Raw genomic sequence first — 19,523 nt, 5'->3', positions numbered from 1 at the left:
GAGATAAAGGAGGCAAAAATGGAGGAAATCCACAGAAATAAACAGGATACTACCCCCAAGTCACATACTTGGAAAAAGAACCATTTGATTTTAAAACCTAGAAGTCCTTGTTAATATAAATAAAAGGTTTGATAGTAATTTCAAGTATTAATAATGTTGTTTAATACTCCAAAGGATGAAAGATGTCCTCCAGTTTAAGGTTTTTATCTTGCAAGATTTCCTTATGTGATTAGTCAGTCATTCCTGCTGTCATACCACAGACTTTACTGAGACTACTTATGTCAGTTGGACTTGTAGGATAAACACAAAAGCTAACAATTCAAACATTTAATTATTGAAGGAATCCACTCATTTTGCACACTTGGCATTTATAATCAGCCAAATGTTTTAGAAACTGTATTTAGATAAATTTGAAGATGGAGTCAAAACTATGATTTATTTATTTATTTATTTATTTATTTATTTAGAATTGAAAAATCCAACATATTTGTAAAGCTTTGCAATTTAATTACACAAAGTATTCTATCAGTAGCTAGTATGCTGAGGACATATTATAACACCACCTGTGCTTGCTTCATGCCCTGCATGTATTTGATACCAACAATTGCAAGGAAAATTGGTGGGCAGAAGTTCAGTTATCATGTTCATTGCACATGCGAGTGAGACTTTAGGTATGTCTATATAGTAATGTTAAGTTACAATATAACACTAGCTAGCACAGTTGAACATGGGACACAGCTTCATCAAGGGCTAAAAATGTGACTATAAACTCTCCAAGACTGCTGGATTGGTCTATGGTTGATATTTTGTGATGTGACCACACTGATACTAATTTGCTGTAGTTCAATTAAAGTTAGCATGGGCCAACCTAGCTATGCTACACTTGCTTCCTCAAAGTGCTATGTATACATATTTTTTCTGTAAGTCATGGAGTTTTATATTCAGCACTTTGCTTACTTTCACATCCTCTGCTTAGACACGGGTATTATACCAGGATTTATAGGGCCAGAAGTATGCCTTGGCCTCCATAATTGGTAAGAATAAACAAGTTGTATATCTAATGCAAGACTTTTCAACTTCTTGGCAATTGGGAGTGGATGACAACAGTCCCATTTACATTAAAGCCAGCTGTCAGATAAGAAGTATGATTTTATATGATAGTGGAAAATTGTCCTGCAGGCCAGATGTGTCTTGCAAGCTGTTAGCTGGCCAGGCTTTGTTTCATGCATTAGTAGTCATAGCTCCATTTTATGTTGCAAATGATAGTGTTCAATTCCTCTGAGCAATTATCTTGTCTCACTTTCTGTTTGTGAGCACCAGGCAAAATTCCAAGGTCATATAAGCGATTTCTTTAAAATAGAACATATCAGTATGTCCTATTCACTGAACATTTTATGTACTTGTTGATATGGAATGAGTAATTATGCTGTTTTAATTATTGGGGCAGTAGAACTTTAATGTAGAGAATGGTTATGAAAAAAAACCAAAATTTCGTCTTTTGCACGGTATTTTAGATTTATTTTTATTCTGAATAGAGTAGAATAGAATAGAATAGAGTGGAATATTTCAGTTGGAAGGGACCTACAATGATCGACTAGTCCAAGTGCCTGGCCACAGGCATTTGCCAAATTACTTTTAGCTGTCTTATTCAGCTCTAAAATGCTTACAGGGGTTCAACCAGCTTTGTGTTATGTGTCTATCTCATGTATGTGCTTCTAAGTTGGCATCAGTCAAAAAGCTGGATGTCCAGTGCTCCTCACTGTTGCATGTTCAGTAACTTCAAAAAAATGATGTGATGATAACCTGTGGCTGATTCTATTTCTCTGTGTTTCCAGATAGCCTCTCTGAGAAGAGGGGAACAGCACTAAACTTGACAAGATGCAGGTTTCACAACTTGGGTTTGTCATGATCCTCCTTTGATATTGAACAAATTGCTTATATTTCAGTGTTTGTGTTGTGGATAATTGCACTGTAGAGTTCTTAGCCAGTAGGAAAACGAGGAGGATGGCCTGGGAGACATGGCACTTCTATTTCTCCCATGTCAGGCAGGTGAGTTTTTACAGCACGATGCAGAAGACACGGGACCGACTGTCTTCTGTACATCTCCCATGTTCCCCTTTTCTGTCAATCAGCTACAAAACAGCTTTGGTATGGAAAATATTTCTTTTGCAGCTGGGTCCAACCTAGCCCGGAGTCAGTGCTGCAGAGCCAGGCTGCTCCTGAAGCCCCCCGCACCCCTCATGTGGGCACAAATCCAGGCTTGATCCTTCCCCTGCTTCCTACACTGCTCAGCGTCCAAGAGCTTTGTAAGAGTAGCCATGGGGCTTGCCCACCCTCTCTAACCCCCTGAACCAAGGCATTATTCATCTGTGTACGTGTGGAACTGACTGACCAGACCTGGCAGTGGGTGCAGGCAGCACCTTCCCAGGATCGGGAATGGTATCCAACACCTGTGGCCTCAGCCACAGCCACCAGTTACCTCAGGTAACAGCAAGGCCTGGGGCAGCCCTGCGGCTGGGATAACTCTGTGGACGTTTTGATGTGAGCTACACCACTGAAAACACTATGTGCAAACACTTTGGGATTCGCAAGCTTCAAGGTTTTCCTAGATGTAAAAGCAGAGTGCGCTTTATTAACGAATTACCAAGTGCCTTCTACCCAACTGCAGTACGACCGTCAATGGCTGTGGCGGGGCGGGCAAGCCCCCAGCCCACCTCGCAGCTCAGGGGCCCACCCGCCGGCGGCTGGCAGCGGCCTGAGCAGGCCGCGACGGTGCCCCCGGCGCTGCCGGCGCCTCAGGGGGTGGGGGGCAGGGCTCGGCCCCAGCCCAAAGCAGCGGCAGGCTTGTGCCTGATGTCGTGGGGCGCGTTAATGGCATCTCTCGTCTCCCGCTGCCGGAAACAGCGGAGCGCGCGGCCCGGGCGGGCTTCCGGCGGCGGTTGCCAGGGTGACGCGGTTAGCGAGGAGGCCGCGCTGGGCCCGCTGCGCCGCGCTGCCGTGAGGCGCCGTGTGCGTCCCGCCTCGCTCCGCCGGGATGTTCATCTACCTCTGCAAGAAGGTGCTCCCGGGGCACGGCGGAAAGTCGCGGTGGTGGGGGGGCAGGCAGCCCTAGGGCAGGCGGAGATCCCCGCTCCCCCTGCCCGCTTCGGCCGGGGCCTCGGGGCGCTGAGGGAACCCTGGGGGCTCCCTCCCGCTGCCTGCGGCTGCTGCGGCTCCGCTAGCGCTGGTGGGCGGCCGTGGGCTTGGTCCCTGCCCGGAGCGTGCCCTGCTCTGCCCTGCCCTGCTCGCTCCCTCTCGGCCTGGGTTTGGGGCTTGGGGTTTCTTTGGTCTTCAGCTGGCTCCTGAGCAACTGCACCCCCCAGGAGACCTTGGACATAATTCCAACTGGAGACCAGCTCGTGGCAAAGCCCTGCGCGCTGCGTGATACCTCTCACCTGTTTTGTTGCACCTTCTGTGCACACCTTTGAAGATGCCCTCTTATTACTTACTGCATGCGTTAATTTCCATTTTTGCAAGTGTTGTGTTGCACCGTGTCACTAGTGCTTGTAGCTTTAGTTGTCTTCTGTCCCTTTTTGCATGTGCTGAAGAAATAATTTTATCTTGTGTGCTATCATAGGTGTCTTAGAGGTGTTTCTAATAGAGTATTTTAAAATAAAACATGATTCTTACAACTGTGTAGGGAAACAAAATATTTCTTTTATAGATTGCAATTCCTGGTAATGTTCGATTAAGATGTATTTCCTGGAATAAGGATCAAGGTTTCATAGCCTGTGGTGGAGAGGATGGATTACTGAAAGTTTTAAAATTGGAAACACAGACAGGTAAATGAGGGTTGTTTTGTTTTGTTTTTTTTAAGAACAAAACCCACCATACTTCAGAAAGCATAAGTACTTCCACAAGTTACTTGACAATATTTTATATTGTGTATATTTTAAATCTGTACATACATTTGTATAAACATTAAATGTGCTGTCACTTTCTTTTGAACACTTCCAGTTTGTCTTACATGGCACACATGTAGTTTGTCAACCTGTTGTATCTCCTGAAGCATTCTTCAGTGCTGCTTCTTTTCAGGGCATGTTTCTTTCTTGTTTGTATAGGCTTCCAGTTTATTTTTTAACTGATTTTGTTATTTCTTGATTTTGTTTGGATGTTCTCTACCGTCTTCATTATTTTAGGGAGTAAGCTCAGGGGTTTTTTACTTCTATATAAATATGTTCCAAGAAAAGTAAAATCCAGTATATTTTCAAAACTTTTTAAACCTTATTCTGAAGGTAACAAAATGTGATAGCCATAGTTGTTGTGGGTTTTTTGTTTGTTTTCTTGTTTTCTTCTTGAAAAAATGCTAGGCCATAAAGAACATGCGAACTTGGTTGAGTATGAGTATGGTATGACTAGCAAACATGTTGAATTGAGGGGTGGAAAATTAATCCTGTGGTTAGAATTTACTTATAGGTGAATAATTTTATCTATGTAAATAGTGATTAGATCTGCAATATTGATAGAGGCACAGTAGTATGTATGCTTTATTAGAATTATTTTGTAGCTATTTTTGTTATTTTTAGATGAAGCAAAAATAAAGGGACTTGCAGCTCCTAGCAATCTTTCTGTGAATCAAACTCTTGAAGGTCATAGTGGTAAGTGTATTTGAGCATTTAACATACTTTTGATTAGAATAAAGAAAAAATACAAGATTTTGTGAAGTTGATAGAATAATTTTGCTGTAACTTTTTATTATAAGCTTGAAATAAAGATTATCAATATTCAACTCAGGTATATAACAGCTTGGCTATCTATTTTTACGAAGTTATCTGATGAAAGACCTACAGTAAATTTTTCATGATTTGACAGTGAATTACTGGGTTGAGAATGAAACTTACCTAGCCTTACCTCAGTTCTTCTGGCTGATACTGTATGTATGACATGGAATGGAAGCTGCATAAACCAAGCTCTGCTCTGTCTGTTACAATTTAAAGTTTGCTTATGTATTTTGCAAGGTTAAGTCTGTGAACTTTGAAATTACAGTGTAACTTGTTTTGTATTTACATCAGGCCTTGCTTTTTCCAAATTATTTGCTTCCCAGTTATTATCCTGAGAAGGAAATACTGGTTTCTGTTTCAGTGGATGATGCTATTGTATGTGTTATGTTACAGAGGGACCTTTTTTTAAAAAAAAATCAGGCAGTGCTACTGGTATAGTAATTGTTATCTCAGACTTCAGCATGGTTAATCTGGATAGTTGTATGGGACTAGAATATATTTTTAGGTATTTACATAAAAGATCATTATACATTTGTTCACATACTGCTTTGGTAGATGACAGATAAAGAGTGCTTTATAGCAGAAGAGAAAAGCTAAACTAATGGGCAGTTGATGCTGGAATTGCTGAGTTAAACAATAATCTACTGTGGTTTAAAAAAAAAGAACAATTTTCTTTTACACTGTATACACTGTATATACAAAGTTTTAAGCTCTGTACAATAGGTTAAATCAGAAATGAGACTAAAAGCCTTGTTTTTTCTAGTGATACATGTGGATAAGCCTTTTTTTTTTTTATAGTGTCTGTAAGATTTGCTTATATGTTATGGTAGCTTTACATTCCCTTCTGAAGAAATCAAAGGTAGTTCAGTAAACCTGATTTCTGTCTTAAATATATCTTAATTTTCCATTTATTGACAAATTACAGAATGTGTATAAACATAGACTGCAGTATAGTATACAGACAAAGTTTAGAGAGGTTAGAAAACAGGCTAGAGAAGGATAGTGTGTGAAAGTAAAAACTGAATGCAGGGAAATTGGATGGGGAGGAATTAAACTCTCATGTGAGAAATGTTAAGTTGTCACCATCTATGGATAATGGGATATGAAGAGAATGGTAAAATCCTTATGCTATTTGACGAAATGTTTTTTTACTGAGGATTTGCAGTTGAAACCTGCCAACAGTCAGGTTATTTTTAGGGACCTGGTTAAAAATGATCTAAAAAATTAATTGTGAGAAGTTGATTTAGTGGATACTTTGAACAGACGTCTTCAATTCTGAAGTAGATTACTGTTACTTTGAAAAATTCATTCAGGATATCTTTGATCGCATCTGTTGATAAATGATGGAAATGCTGAAAAAATGGAAAAAACTCAGAGGAAATGTTAGGAGAAAAAAAAGAGGAATGCTAGTGGTGAGGGCATGAAATAATGTGACGCTTGAAGTTGGCAATTCAGTGTTGAACCAATTAAATAAGATGCTGCATAGAAACAGTTTGAAGATGTTTCAAGTCAAATATGTATGAGTAGGATCCCATATGAGACTTCATGGTCTGAAGGAATTGATTGTAGAGTGCTGTTCTTGGTGATTGGGAAATTTTGTTTTAGAAGTGCAACCCTACTGAAGATCAAGTTAGTAAGAGGAAGGAAAAAACAAAATTTACGACAAGTTTTGTCAGCTTCCCAGATTAATGTGTCAGAGGCGGTCAGAAACCGCAAAACTGTGATTTGGGGTTTATGTACTGAAGCAACATTCTGAACAGAATTTGGAGAGGATGTTACTCAAGTGGGTGAATACGGAAGCAAAAGGAGCCCATTAGCTGAATTTTGAAAGAAGAAATGAGTGATACAGAAAGAATGCCTAAAACTAAATCGAAGTCAGCAGTGCAAATTTCTGATAGGCTCCAGGTTGATTAAGCTGGATGTGGTGTTTTTTATTAATGTATTTAAATGATGTAAATAAAAAAAAGAAGTTATATAATTTTCTAGGTTCCGTGCAAGTGGTGACATGGAATGAACAGTATCAAAAACTGACTACTAGTGATCAAAATGGACTCATCATTGTGTGGATGCTGTATAAAGGTATTCTACAGATTAAATTTGAGATGGGGATAATATTCCATCTTGTAAAAAACATTTTCCTATTTTCCTTTTCAGCAATTTTTTAAACTGTTTTTCAGACTTCTTAGTTTGCAGACTGTAAGGCTCAAAATAGATTTAAAACAATTTCCAAGTTTTTATTGTAATACTTGTCTACATTTTTCATAGTGTAGTTACATATGAAAAGACATTTGTCCTCCAGAGCTACCTTAGCCATATGCTTGGTAAACTGCTCTAAATTTATTATCTGTGTTCCTCCCTTGGAGGAATATAGTATATTGAACAAAAAATACCCAGGAAGCAGTGCTTCTTTGTGTAGGTTCTGTTCTGGATATCTTTGTAATATTTAAACAGTTCTGCAAAGTACATGAAGCATAGACATGTTTGTAAAACTACAAGAACTTAGCAACCCTGCTTAGAACATCAATTAAATACTTTCATAAAAACAATCTCTAGAAATGTTTAATTAAGGCAGTGAACTATTACGACTAACCAGTGTATTGCTGTAATTGGCTTTTATTGTTCTTGACCTTTTCACACATCCGTATACTTCTCTGGTATGTTTAAATTAATTTGAAAGCCAGCAAACCTCACAGTGAAATTACACACTTTCCAACATATGGGAATGAAAGTAAAGGGTTTTCTTTTTCTCTTGGGGATTTTTGTTTAATGAAAAATGGAAAGAAATAAAATCTCAGCTCAGATTCTCATTTCAGGAATAAAGAATATCACTTGATTGATCTTTCTGCCTGATATGTGGTGGCTACTGTCACAGAAATAATCTCTTAATTTTGGAAAAGAACCAGTAAATTATTTAATATGTATTCCTATCAAAGACTGTTCTTCCCTCCATTTATGTTTCCTAGTTCTTGCCAGTTCTGAGATTATGCAAGCACAGATCTCTTCCTGTAGGGTCTCTCCTGTCTTTGGCTCCTGTCTCTGAAAGTAGCTCACACCTGAACACTAGGTTTCACAACAATTACATCTGTGTAGTCTGGGGGACACTGTAGCATAGTCTTGCTAAGAGTTCTATGGGAAGGACAGAATGTTGTTTTTAATTCCTTTCCAAAACTTACTGCTACTGTAGCTCTTTGTTGTATATGACACTGCAGAGTTGTATGTAACCTACTGTCTTACGTTTACTTACAAGCAGCCCAGGTTTCTCTTGTTTCATTGAAGACCAAATTTGATTGCTTGGTAACTCATAAACTTTGTGTGCTGTATTTGGGCTTTTTTAAAACAACGTCAGGAATTCGTATTGCTAAGAAATCTCATTACAGTTCTATTTGCGTATCTTTCTAATTGAGAGTAATTTTTCTCTTTGAATTCAGTGATTAGTATGTACCTTGACTCCACTAGAGGATTATCAAATCAGAAGTATAACTCAATTTTTCATTCACTACTAATAGGTGCTTGGTATGAAGAGATGATTAACAATAGAAATAAATCTGTTGTTCGAAGTATGAGCTGGAATGCTGATGGACAAAAGATTTGTATTGTATATGAAGATGGAGCTGTGATTGTTGGATCAGTGGATGGTAAAATTTAAGCTCTACTAATTGTGGTGTTACATAGCTTTTGTTTTCAGCATTATGTACATAGTGGCTCTGTTTCTCTAGATAAATACAATTGATAGTTACTTTTTAATTGTTGCTTTGACTTGCTTAAGCTGTTTTATTTTTTACATTGGTAACTTGCATCCTATTTTTGATTTTGTAGTATGTTTATTAAGTACAGTCAGTGTTCTATTACAGGCAATCGCATTTGGGGAAAAGACTTGAAAGGTACTCACCTGTGCCACGTGGCCTGGTCCTCTGATAGCAAAGTCTTACTCTTTGGAATGGCAAATGGAGAGATTCACATTTATGACAATCAGGGAAATTTTATTGTAAGTTCATGGTGGTATAATAAAGGTATTAACTTCAGCAAGCATAAATCCTTACTTCCTCTTAATTTATTTCATGTTTGTTTGTTTAGTTGGTGGATTTCAGTACTGAGAACTGGACAGGGTCTTGTGCATGAAGTTGTTGCTCAAGTTTTATGCAGCTGCAACTTTTTAATATAGTTATTTCTTTCTTGGTAGCTAAATGAATATTGCATCAACTAATGCCTTTTTGCCTTGCAATAGTTACTGAAATTGTAAAAATACATTTGGTGATACTAATTAAATTAAATTCATGTTAAAAGGACTAGCATGCTTTTTAGACTAAAGCAATAGTTTATTTTCTTATTGCCTCTGTCATTCTTTATTCCATAAGGAATGTTATGTGCTTCAGAGAAAACCTGATAAGTGGAAAAATGAAAGGAAGTGATTATAATATTGCTGCATTCCTACAACTTTGGTTTAGTTAGTTATTTTTATCTACTTACTTGGAGTATTGGACTATGACTATGACAAAATGCTAAACAGAACTAAACCACTGTCTTTGAAAAGAGCAACATAATTGGAACCATATTCTTAACTTTTTAGATGCCTATTATGGTGAATTTTCTTTCCCTGTGTCCCTTTGCCTTCCTGTTTTCTTTTCTTTACCTTCCCCACTGTATCTATCTTTCTTACCACTGTGTGAGTCATGGCATTTCCAGCATGTGCTGTAAATCAGTGAAATTCTTTAAGTAAGTTGTCACTTCCCTGCCCACTCCCCCCCCATCCCCCTTTATCAACAATATATATGGTTGTGCTCTGCCCCACCGTGCTCCCACCCCTCTTCCATAATTTACCTGGTAGCCCTTCTAGAAGTGATCCAGGTGCACTCTTTCAGAAAAAGCCCTTACCTGTGTTACCAGATGTACAGGGCTACTTATTAAAAAAGTAAACTTACCTTAATTGGTGTTCTAGTTTGGACACTTATTTTTTACAATTATTTTTATATATTTTTTTAAGACACTTCTATCAAGAAAAAGCTGACAAAGATATTTTTTTTTTTTTAAATCTTTTGGCCAGGAATGGTTTGAAATTATTTTTATTTTTTGCAAAGTGCCAGTGGGGTTCCTTATGTGTATGTGCATGTGCTGGGGACTTTTTGTTTGTTTGGGTTTGTTTCGTTTTCTGTGGTTTTAAGTTACTTTTCAAAGAATGAAAACACCAACATTAAAGTACTTCTTAGTAGTTAAAATACATGTTTTCATTTGTCTGATCTGTCTGTGAATAAGGAATTCTTTCAAACTCTTAAAATTTTGAAAGTGTGAAGATTTTTTCTTGGGACAGGAAAAATTTTTTCCATAGACATCTTGTCTTCTGCAAGGTATCAGTAGAGAGATAAATTGTTCTTCTAAAAAACATTTTGTATATGACTTTAAATAATTAACCATTCTTGTCTAGGTGAAAATGAAACTGAGTTGTTTGGTGAACTTAACTGGAGCATTCAGTATTGCTGGAATACACTGGTATCATGGTACAGAAGGCTACATTGAACCAGATTGTCCTTGTCTTGCTGTCTGTTATGACAATGGAAGATGCCAGATAATGAGAGATGAGAATGACCAGAGTAGGTACAAAATGTGTGTGCTAATTACTGAACTACTCTTGATCCAAAACATCTACTTGTGTTTATATTCTTAATGTTTATTTCTTAAAAACTAGATCCTGTTTTGATTGACACTGGTATGAGTATAGTATGTATTCAGTGGAACCACTGTGGAAGCGTGTTGGCGGTGGCAGGGTCCCTAAAAGCAACTTCTCAAGAAAAAGATGTAAACATTGTGCAGTTCTATACTCCGTTTGGTGAGGTAAAAATATTCAATATATATATTAAATGTTTTTTTAAATCTTAGAATGTTTTGTCTGTATGGTCATTACTGGTGGAGTTTGGATGCCAAAATGTAGGTGTTTAGTGTGTTTAATGTGCTCTAAGGTATCTAGGATATCTACCTGGATCTGGAAAGATGACACGGGACCAGGTACCCTTTTAGAACCGCAAGTTAGTGGCCAGTGCGAGAACCCAATTGCAAAGTGATGGGATATGTATAGTGTCTAACTTGGAACATCTAACTCGGATACCTCAGTTCAGACTATAGTCAGTAAGCGATTTGGAATGCTTAGGCAGCAGGTAAGATGCTAACTTAACCTCTGGGTATCAAATACAGTGAATGTTCCCCTCTATTTTTATGGCATCAGTAAAACTGAGAAACAGCTTCTGGTACCAGTAAAAGCAACGGCTCAGAAACCTCAGAAAATACTGTTTCTAATCTTCATTTGTCTGTTGGGCATATTGTCTTGTAAATGTTAAAAGACCACTTTCCTATACATTTCTGTTCATGGTGCTACTCTTGCCTTGCAAGGTAATTTCAGATAATTTCACTTTCCCTCCTAGGCGTATATCAGGAAATCAGTAAGTTAGTGTTACGTATCTGAGTGTGAGAAAGTTTGTCCCTTGTACAGAGGAAGTACTGGTTGGCTCTGGGGGTATCTGTGGTAAGCATATTGCTGTGACCTGTGCTGCGAAAGGGGTTAAGATGCAACATCATCTGTAGATTTTCCCTTAGTTGAAAGAATTAAATGGAACTGAAGACTTTGGGCAATAGTTATGTCTCTGGTTGCTGCTTCAGATCAACTGAAATAGGGGTTCCAGACTCTGTATCTAGTGTTTAGAAGTAAATTCTTCAGTGTTTAGAGTTTTGTACTAGTTCTGATATTCAGGTACAGGCTTAACTTTTTGGAAGATGGTATCTTTTGAGAAATGTGTGACCAGCATTGGGACTTAATATTTACATCAGATCAAAGGCATGAAAAAGGTAGTTTAGGCACAAACTAAACTTTGTTTAGGCACAAAGTTATGCCCTCAAAAGGAAAGTTAGATTTAAGCATAAGTATTGGTGTTCTGCTGAGTAAAATATTGTATTCTTTTAAAGCCTAAGATTATTCAAATTTTTGCAGTAAATAGTAGATTAATGTATCCTTTATTACATATGTCTATATTATTGGCAAACAAAAAGTTTCCCGCAAACAAGTGCTCTGTGGGACTAAGGTTATAGTTTTTGAAAACATTTTTTCCAATTGTTGCATTCAAATTCTACAGCAAAATAAAGATACAAAAAAGAGGGAAAGCTTATTTCTTTGCTAGCTGTTAATTGTAAATAGACATGTAACTGCCTTTTGTAGACTTTTTTATGAAAGGGAATAGAGAAGAGGAAAATGTCTGTTGCCTCACTGCAATTTGTGTACCTATGCGGTTAATTCATTGTATGCTCTTGGCATAGATTAGCTATATGCTTTTGTTTAAACTAACAGCTGTAGTTAAGGGTGTTATACATCAACTGACTAATACATTTCCAACATAAATGAAACTTATGAGGCATGTCAGATATCAGTACTATTACTGTGTTTATTTTAGTAGCTACTGAAATTAAAAAGGTGATTCAAATTATCAACCAAAGAAAAAAATGCTTGTACTGTCATTCTTCATCTATTATTTTTCTAAGTTTCAGCTGTCGCTGAGGTGGTTTGGTTTTTTCTGTCTGACAAAAAAAGAATTGAGGCAAAAGCAGTTTTATGGTAATGCGTGTTAAATAGATCCCTGTTTGTTTGTACGTGTATTGTAATTTGGAGTCATTATGGGGTACTGTAAAGAAGTTCTATGTTTGGTTTTTATCAACTATTGGAACTGTTTATGTATTTTTAGGGTGGTTTTCCTATGATAAATTCAGAACTCTTTCTTTCCTTGTTTTAAACAAGCATTTGCGCACACTGAAAGTTCCTGGCAAACAGGTATCTGCCTTGTCTTGGGAGGGAAGTGGACTGAAAATTGCACTAGCTGTTGATTCTTACATATATTTTGCAAACATTCGTCCAGATTACAAGGTATGTAGTAATGTGGCACCTAACTGTATTAATACAGGTTTCCTCTTACTCTCTTTCTGAATGAGTTGGAAAAGTAGCTTTCTCTAATACATAAATCAGTGCTTAACTTATGGTTGCTACTTGACTAACACTACTGAGCTGAAGTTTTAGTAGAATATGTGTGTCTGTTTTGGTGATGGAATGACTTAGCCATTGCTTTTATAATGAATTTGTGATTTTATTTTTGTAATAGGGAAATGTGTGCTTTGTAAATATTAACAGAATTGGGCATGATTCTAAATTTGGTAGTAATTGAGGCTGTCATGTAGGTAAGGCTCCAGTGTTTTCATTGCTGTTTGGTTATACTGAGTGGGCTAAGCGATACAATGGGAATTGCTTGAGCCTTACTTTTACTGCCTTTTTTTTTTTTTTTTTTTTTTGGTGGTGAATTACTGGTTTAAAGCAGGAGTGTTTGTGTAGAACCTTGAGCAGCAGTAATGAATGCAACCTGATAACTGTTCTTCCTACTTATATTTCAGTTTCCAACATACCTTTTACAAATATGTATTGAGCTAATTCTAAATAATGATCTTGTCTACCGTATGGGGTTTTTTTGTGTTTTGTTTTGGTTTTTTTAGTCCTAACTAATAGGACTAAATAGGACTATTTAACTGTAAATTTACAGTTTAAAAAAAATAGCGATTACTGTCAAGTGTACAGTATTGTGTACCTTTTTTTTCCAACACAAGGTATGTTTTTTAATCATCAGTGTGTAACTACTGTGATTAAAGAGAGCGAGTGTGTAACATGAGGAACATACTGCTGCTATATTGAAATGTATTGTTCCTCTTGGTTGTGAAAAGTCATTGGTCAGGGAGTTATAATCACAAATCTGTTAGAAGCAGTCTCAAATTGTTTGTTGTAAATCTGCTGGAAAAGACTTTGGAAATTAGAGCTGGCAATTAGTCTTGCAGGAAATGCTACCTAATGTTTATTCTGGGAAACATGTAACAGCTGTAAGAGAGGCCTGTTGCTGTTTCTTAAACTCATCAGTATCTATGAGACCATGTGTGTTTCAGGATCTGGCACAGTTTGCAAATGAATAATATTTTGAATCTTTAGTTTTAGAAACTGCTCTTTGTTAATTTTTCCCCTCTCCTTTTTGTATATTTATAGTGGAAAAATATGTGCTCAAATTTGATTATTTCTGCAGTAAATAAACACTTAACCTATTAGTAGTATACTTGTTTCAATGTCAAATATTTTTATGGTGAACAGTATGTGTTGTCCTTCCATAAATAATACACATTGCTACCACTATGTTCTTTGTGATTATATCTGTAACTCCATTTTAGGAACTAGATACTGTAAAAGGTGTCAGTCATTAAATGGTAGTGATTCAAAACTGTCATTAACTTAAACTGGATTGGAATTAATGACCTGGAGATGAAGTGTTAGTATCACATTACCAATCCACTGAATAATCCGGTTTTGTGTATTTTTCAAGTGTTAAGAGAAAGGGGGTTTAAAGTTAATACGACAGTAAAAACTATGAATTGAGCTGATCTTTTTTAAACTATTCATAGTTTACATGGTGTCTTTTTGGGGTTGTAATACCAATTTAGAGTCTATAGTGCTAGTTGCATTTCTTCTGCTGTATTGTTCAAATCTAATTTGATTTTACTTTATATCCTTATCATACAGTATTCTGGGGTCCTTTGCCACTTCTTGAAATCAGTTCTAGGTTTGACAAACTGACAAACAGTTTACTGGCTTGTTACCTTGTAACTTATTCCTCTCATATAAATTTTGAATATTCTGAATAGTGTAAGTTCCAGTTTGCATCTCTGAAAAGGATCCTGTGGGTAGTGCTCTCAGCTGTCAAAACCTACCTTTATTCCAATCCTTTTATTGTCTTCCTATATCCAAAATGAGCTTGATTTTCTTGAAAATCCAAGTAGGTCGTATCAGTTGGGTCATCTCTGTTCACATGACTGTTGCTTCTCTGAAAGATAATAAATAAGAGTAAATGAGTGAGGTACAACTTCCAGAGCTAAAAACATGACTGTCTAATGTCAATGTCATTCTAATTCTATTATTTATTACTTTTTTTTTACATCTCTACCTTGTGTGAAAGCTAGATATACTGATTTGTGATTCCCAGAACCATAATGCTTTTTACATCTCCCCACTCTTGTTCCTCTGGCTATATTCCACAGCTTTGTGTTTGAATTCCCATAGAACTGTACTTGAGTGAAAACCTTTGGGTTCTGCCAATTTATTACCATTCAGTTTATAGATCTATTCTAAAAGTTCTCTTGCTGATGCTTGATCATCTTGGTTTCATTCCCTGTGGAGTGTGGGAACCCTTCTGGCCAGCTCTCTCACAAGCTCTCTCTTCTCCTTCTACTAAATGCTGATGCAGAGAATTCTGTTAATTTTTCTACAGTTGCATCACCATCTTTAAGTGGTTTTGCTTTATATCTTGTTTATTTGTCAGCTTCACCTCCTTTCTGAGATATTTTTGGATTCTGCTGTGTTAGAGAGGGTTTTCATTGTTAATTTCTATAATTAAAATCAGTGGACTGCAATAAAATACATCATGATTTTTGCAGTGTTTGGATATCCCATTTCTTCTTTTGCCTTTTTGCCTTTTCTCCCACCCGTTAATGAATAATTATATTGTTCTGGCAGGGAAGGGAGGGTTTTTCTCATGTTACTAATATGGAAAAGGTGATGTGAGTTGATATGGTGCTCTAATATAATTGCTTATTTTTTGTCTGCCTCAGCAGTTGCACTGTTTGAGGTGTTTATTCTTGGAAACAAACTTTGAGTTTCCAAATCAGTAGTCATAGAGCAAGAATTTTCATGGCAAACCCCATCATCACAGTGGGTTTTTCTGTGTACCTGCTGAACAAGGAAGAAATAAGGAGAAGTGAGATCTTGTCACATTTTGAGGTTGATCCTCCAGGTCTGATTGTGACATGTTATTCTGTGTGATGGGAAGGCTTCTTTTGCCAGTTTAATAGTATGAAACTAATTTATTACCAGAGCTGTGTTCACATACTTTCAATGTATCAGTTCATCACTTGACAGGTAAAGTATATTGAATACTGATTGTGTATATGAAATAAACACTTTCTTTTGTAGCTGTGAAAAATGTATTATCAAATTTTTATAATTTCTGATAGGTTTTATCAAAATTGTCTCTCTTGGCAGTGGGGTTACTGCTCCAATACGGTTGTTTACGCGTATACCCGACCTGATCGTCCAGAATACTGTGTAGTCTTTTGGGACACAAAAAACAATGAGAAGTACGTGAAATATGTCAAGAGTTTGATTTCCATAACGACTTATGGAGACTTTTGTGTTCTAGCCACTAAAGCAGATGAAAATCAACCTCAGGTAAAGTCTTTTTCTTAAATTTTCATTTGAAACGCTCTGTTCCACATGCCAGTGCTTTATAGCTGGAACAAGATGAAATGTAAAATTCTGAGTGTGTCATTCAGTTGTCATTTGACAGAATGGCACTTGAATGGGCTTGGTGCTTAAAAACAAAGAGCCTCAACAAACATAATAATGAAAATGTGCAGACTGATTAACTGCCTGTGTGCTTTTAACTCCTTGTAGCCATTAGTCACTTAATGAAACCGCAGCCTTCCAGACTAATGTTTCTAGAGACTTGTTCTAAGTATTTCTAAAGACAAGTTAAAAGCAGGAGAGCATCAGAATGGTAACAAATATTTAATTAGTCAGAAGTGGGGAAAAAAAGGGAGGGGGGATTTTTTTAGGTGGTATAAATTACATTACCACAAACTGCTCCATTTGTTTGTTTATTTTAAACGTAGTGACAAATGATATGATAAATATATTCTTTGGTTAATGTACTTTCTGTTAGTGTGATGTTAACTGTTACACACGGTTTTTCTTACTGAGTTCACTGTGAATTATTTCTTATATTGCTTGTATATTGCTTACAAAGGAAGAGCATGAGATGGAGTCAAATGGTGCAACGGTAAAGAAAAAAATTCTTTAGTGCTGCTTTGCTTGATTGTGCAATAAATGGTGTACTGTTATATAGATGGCAAATATGGTATACATGATCAAAATGATTTGGTGAAATTGAGCGCAATAAAATGAGATTTTTCTGTGCTGTATTTTTAAAGCAGGAAACAAACAGTGGAGGGACTTGGTGTAACTTTCTTGAGCATAAATGAAATTTAATTTTAGCATCTGAAAATTACAGATAATAAGCATCTTTCAATTCTTTTGAAATGACTCCAGTGTAATTATTAACACTGTGGGGGGTCAGCTTTTAGGAAATGAACAAACTTATCCTTTGGGTAGCAGTTCATTACAGTTGCTTTCTGAAAAACAGGTTTGTTTTGCAATACTTTTGTTCATTAGAATTGTGATTTCAAGATGGCAAAATGTACAGCAATAGCTGATGGGGCAAAAAAGACTAATTTCAGCAGGAACTATTTAAGGTATTGCAAGTGGATGTGAATGTCAGGAAGTTATGAAAAATACTTTTGAGAGGTGTTTATCGGTGGCAGAACCAGATAAATAAATAAATTAATTAAAAGAAATCCTTGTTCAGATCTCTTTCTTTGAAAGAATGAAGTTCATATAAAAACCTAAATTCTACCATTCCTACGTGATTAATAAGTTATCAGTCTGTCAGTTTAAAGGGGTAATCTGTACACTTGCTGTAGTCTACTACCACAATTACATGAGTTGTTCTGGTGGTAAAAGAGGTATGAAGAACTAATTATATTCCATTTCCTGGAGAGTCAGGATAACCAGTTTTGAGTTTTGGCAGCCCTGGCTTTTTTTTTTTTTTTTTAGCCTAAATACTTTTACTGTGAAGTTCCTACTTGATTTCCACACTTCTCATTCAAGACATTCTTATTTCCCTGTGTAATCGTCATAAAGCTATGTAATTCTTGATTTGGGTCTGGAAAAATGAATACATCAGCAACAAGAATGAAGCATTGATGTCTAGGTCGATTTTTATTTATTTGCATCTTCCTGAATTTAGCAGACCAATCCGAGGTATCTATGCTATCAGAGCCTTCCTGAGCAGGATCACAAGAAGGGCAAACCTAACAAAACTCATTTTGTAGTGTCTGTCGTACTGCAGGGCGGAGGGATAGCCTTTATTCACAGTCCTCCCCGCATTGTACCCCTCTTGGAGGTTCAAGGAAATTGATGTCTGCAAAGGTCCTAGGGTACACAAGGGCCCTAACTTCTGGGAGCTAGCCAGGGGGTCTGATGCAGTTTATTAGATTATCTTTTGCACGAACAGCTAGGTGAGAGTTGAGTCACTGAGAAATTGCTGGTGTATCACACTAGTAAATAATCGCAGTACAGTGTGTGCCTTACGTAGCAGGGGTGAGACACAGTCTGTCTTGCCCACGTTACCTGCAGACCCTGTGGCAGTACATCCTACGTATTGTAATTTTGCCTGGTAGATTTGCTCCTTCGCTTAAAACAGCTGATCGTTTTCCTGTTTCATGCTTGGCTTTGGTTATAGTGCTAATTGGCAAACATCTCATTACTCTCATGTTTATGGTGCTTTATATTTACTGCAGTCACGGTCCCTCTGTTTTCTGTTGGTGATCAGCATCGGATTGTGTGAAACGTGGGTTATGAGATATACCTTCACAGAAAACCTTGTACTGTTTACTAATTTACAGAAAACGTGATAATAACGACACTTGTTTTTATTTCTGTACAGTATGTGCTGGTTCTCTGCAATTCTATTGGCACTCCCTTGGACCCAAAATATATTGATATTGGTAAGCAATTTGCAATAGTCTTATTCTGTTGGGTTTTTTTCTCGTCTTTATAATGAATTTCTTATGCAAGTCTGTCGTTCAGTGAGCAATCACTGAGTGGTAACAGTCCTTGCATCTAAATGTTGTGATCTTGTATTGTGTGTGTGGTTGTAACTATGATTTTATCTTGGCTTCTCACTTCTACTTGGACTCTCCCTGAATGTAATAAACATTTAGGGATTCCGTAGTCAGGGATTCCAATGTTGTGAACTGTAATTTGTGTTGGAAATGACTCATTAATTACTCTGTTAATAAAAATAGTGGCTTATAAAACCAGTCCTATTCCTTATTAGAAATGGCTAAATTTAAACTGATTCTTGTAGTTCATGCAAACTATTTATAATAGAATTCTTAAAAATCATTACTTTTCCTTTTTTTTTTTTTTTTTAATGGATGTTCTTGGTGATTCAGATTTTCATTCACAACAGTCATAATCTCCTTTTTAAGAAAATATACTTTCTGGAAGGGGGTCTAGTTGCTCAGAGCAACTGAAATAGTTTAATTTAGACTTTCATTTGAAAATAATGTGTTGCTGCTTCCCAAATATCTTAAAGATCAACTTATCGTATTTGTGTTGATAATATATTTTCCTTCCTCATGATTGCTTTATCTAAATAGTTTCAGATTATAAATGAAAAATAAAAAATTATAAAAATCGGTGGATTATAATAGAAGTACAAAAATGCCCTCAAATCCTAAATAGATCTGAGTTCCAGGCTTTCTCTACTGCTTGTTTGGTGCAAGTGTGGAACAGGACATTGACAAGTAATTGCAAACCACTGTTTTCTGGGAGTTTTGCTGGAGAATAAAGGTTATTGATTCCACACACACACCCACACACAGATGAAAGAAGTGCAGGCAAACTGACGAATTAATCAGCATTTTGATTAATTAATCCACTTTTGTTTGTTCTGGTTTTTGCTTTATTTTTGGTTTGTTAACCAAATGAATCTGGATTTGGATTCAAAGTAGATACTGTGAACCCCATTTGCATTTTCTTTTTGAAGCTCGATTCTTTGATTAACTTTTCTGTTTTGTTGAAAGGTT

At 36.7% G+C, this 19,523-nt stretch overlaps 1 protein-coding gene across 3 annotated transcripts in view; it reads left to right on the top strand.

The window, feature by feature from the left end:
• The first annotated feature begins 28 nt into the window (after positions 1-28).
• The window catches only part of WDR35 (WD repeat domain 35), a 51,681-nt gene continuing 32,186 nt past the window's right edge, over positions 29-19,523 (top strand). For 2 of the 3 annotated variants that reach the window (XM_080389992.1, XM_080389991.1), the window contains exons 1-11: positions 29-3,058; positions 3,704-3,821; positions 4,566-4,637; positions 6,747-6,839; positions 8,267-8,395; positions 8,612-8,745; positions 10,180-10,345; positions 10,441-10,586; positions 12,532-12,657; positions 15,856-16,041; positions 18,377-18,437. In XM_080389992.1, coding sequence (XP_080246118.1) covers positions 3,035-3,058; positions 3,704-3,821; positions 4,566-4,637; positions 6,747-6,839; positions 8,267-8,395; positions 8,612-8,745; positions 10,180-10,345; positions 10,441-10,586; positions 12,532-12,657; positions 15,856-16,041; positions 18,377-18,437 — 1,255 coding nt within the window. In that variant the 5' untranslated portion in view covers positions 29-3,034. The remainder of the gene's footprint in view (positions 3,059-3,703; positions 3,822-4,565; positions 4,638-6,746; positions 6,840-8,266; positions 8,396-8,611; positions 8,746-10,179; positions 10,346-10,440; positions 10,587-12,531; positions 12,658-15,855; positions 16,042-18,376; positions 18,438-19,523) is intronic. The other variant, XM_080389990.1, reaches the window with a different exon arrangement.

This window comes from Falco punctatus (genome assembly GCF_963210335.1).
Source record: "Falco punctatus genome assembly, chromosome: 5".
Lineage (NCBI taxonomy): Eukaryota > Metazoa > Chordata > Aves > Falconiformes > Falconidae > Falco > Falco punctatus.
Note: the sequence above shows the minus strand (reverse complement) of the source record. Positions and strands in the feature narration are given on the sequence as shown.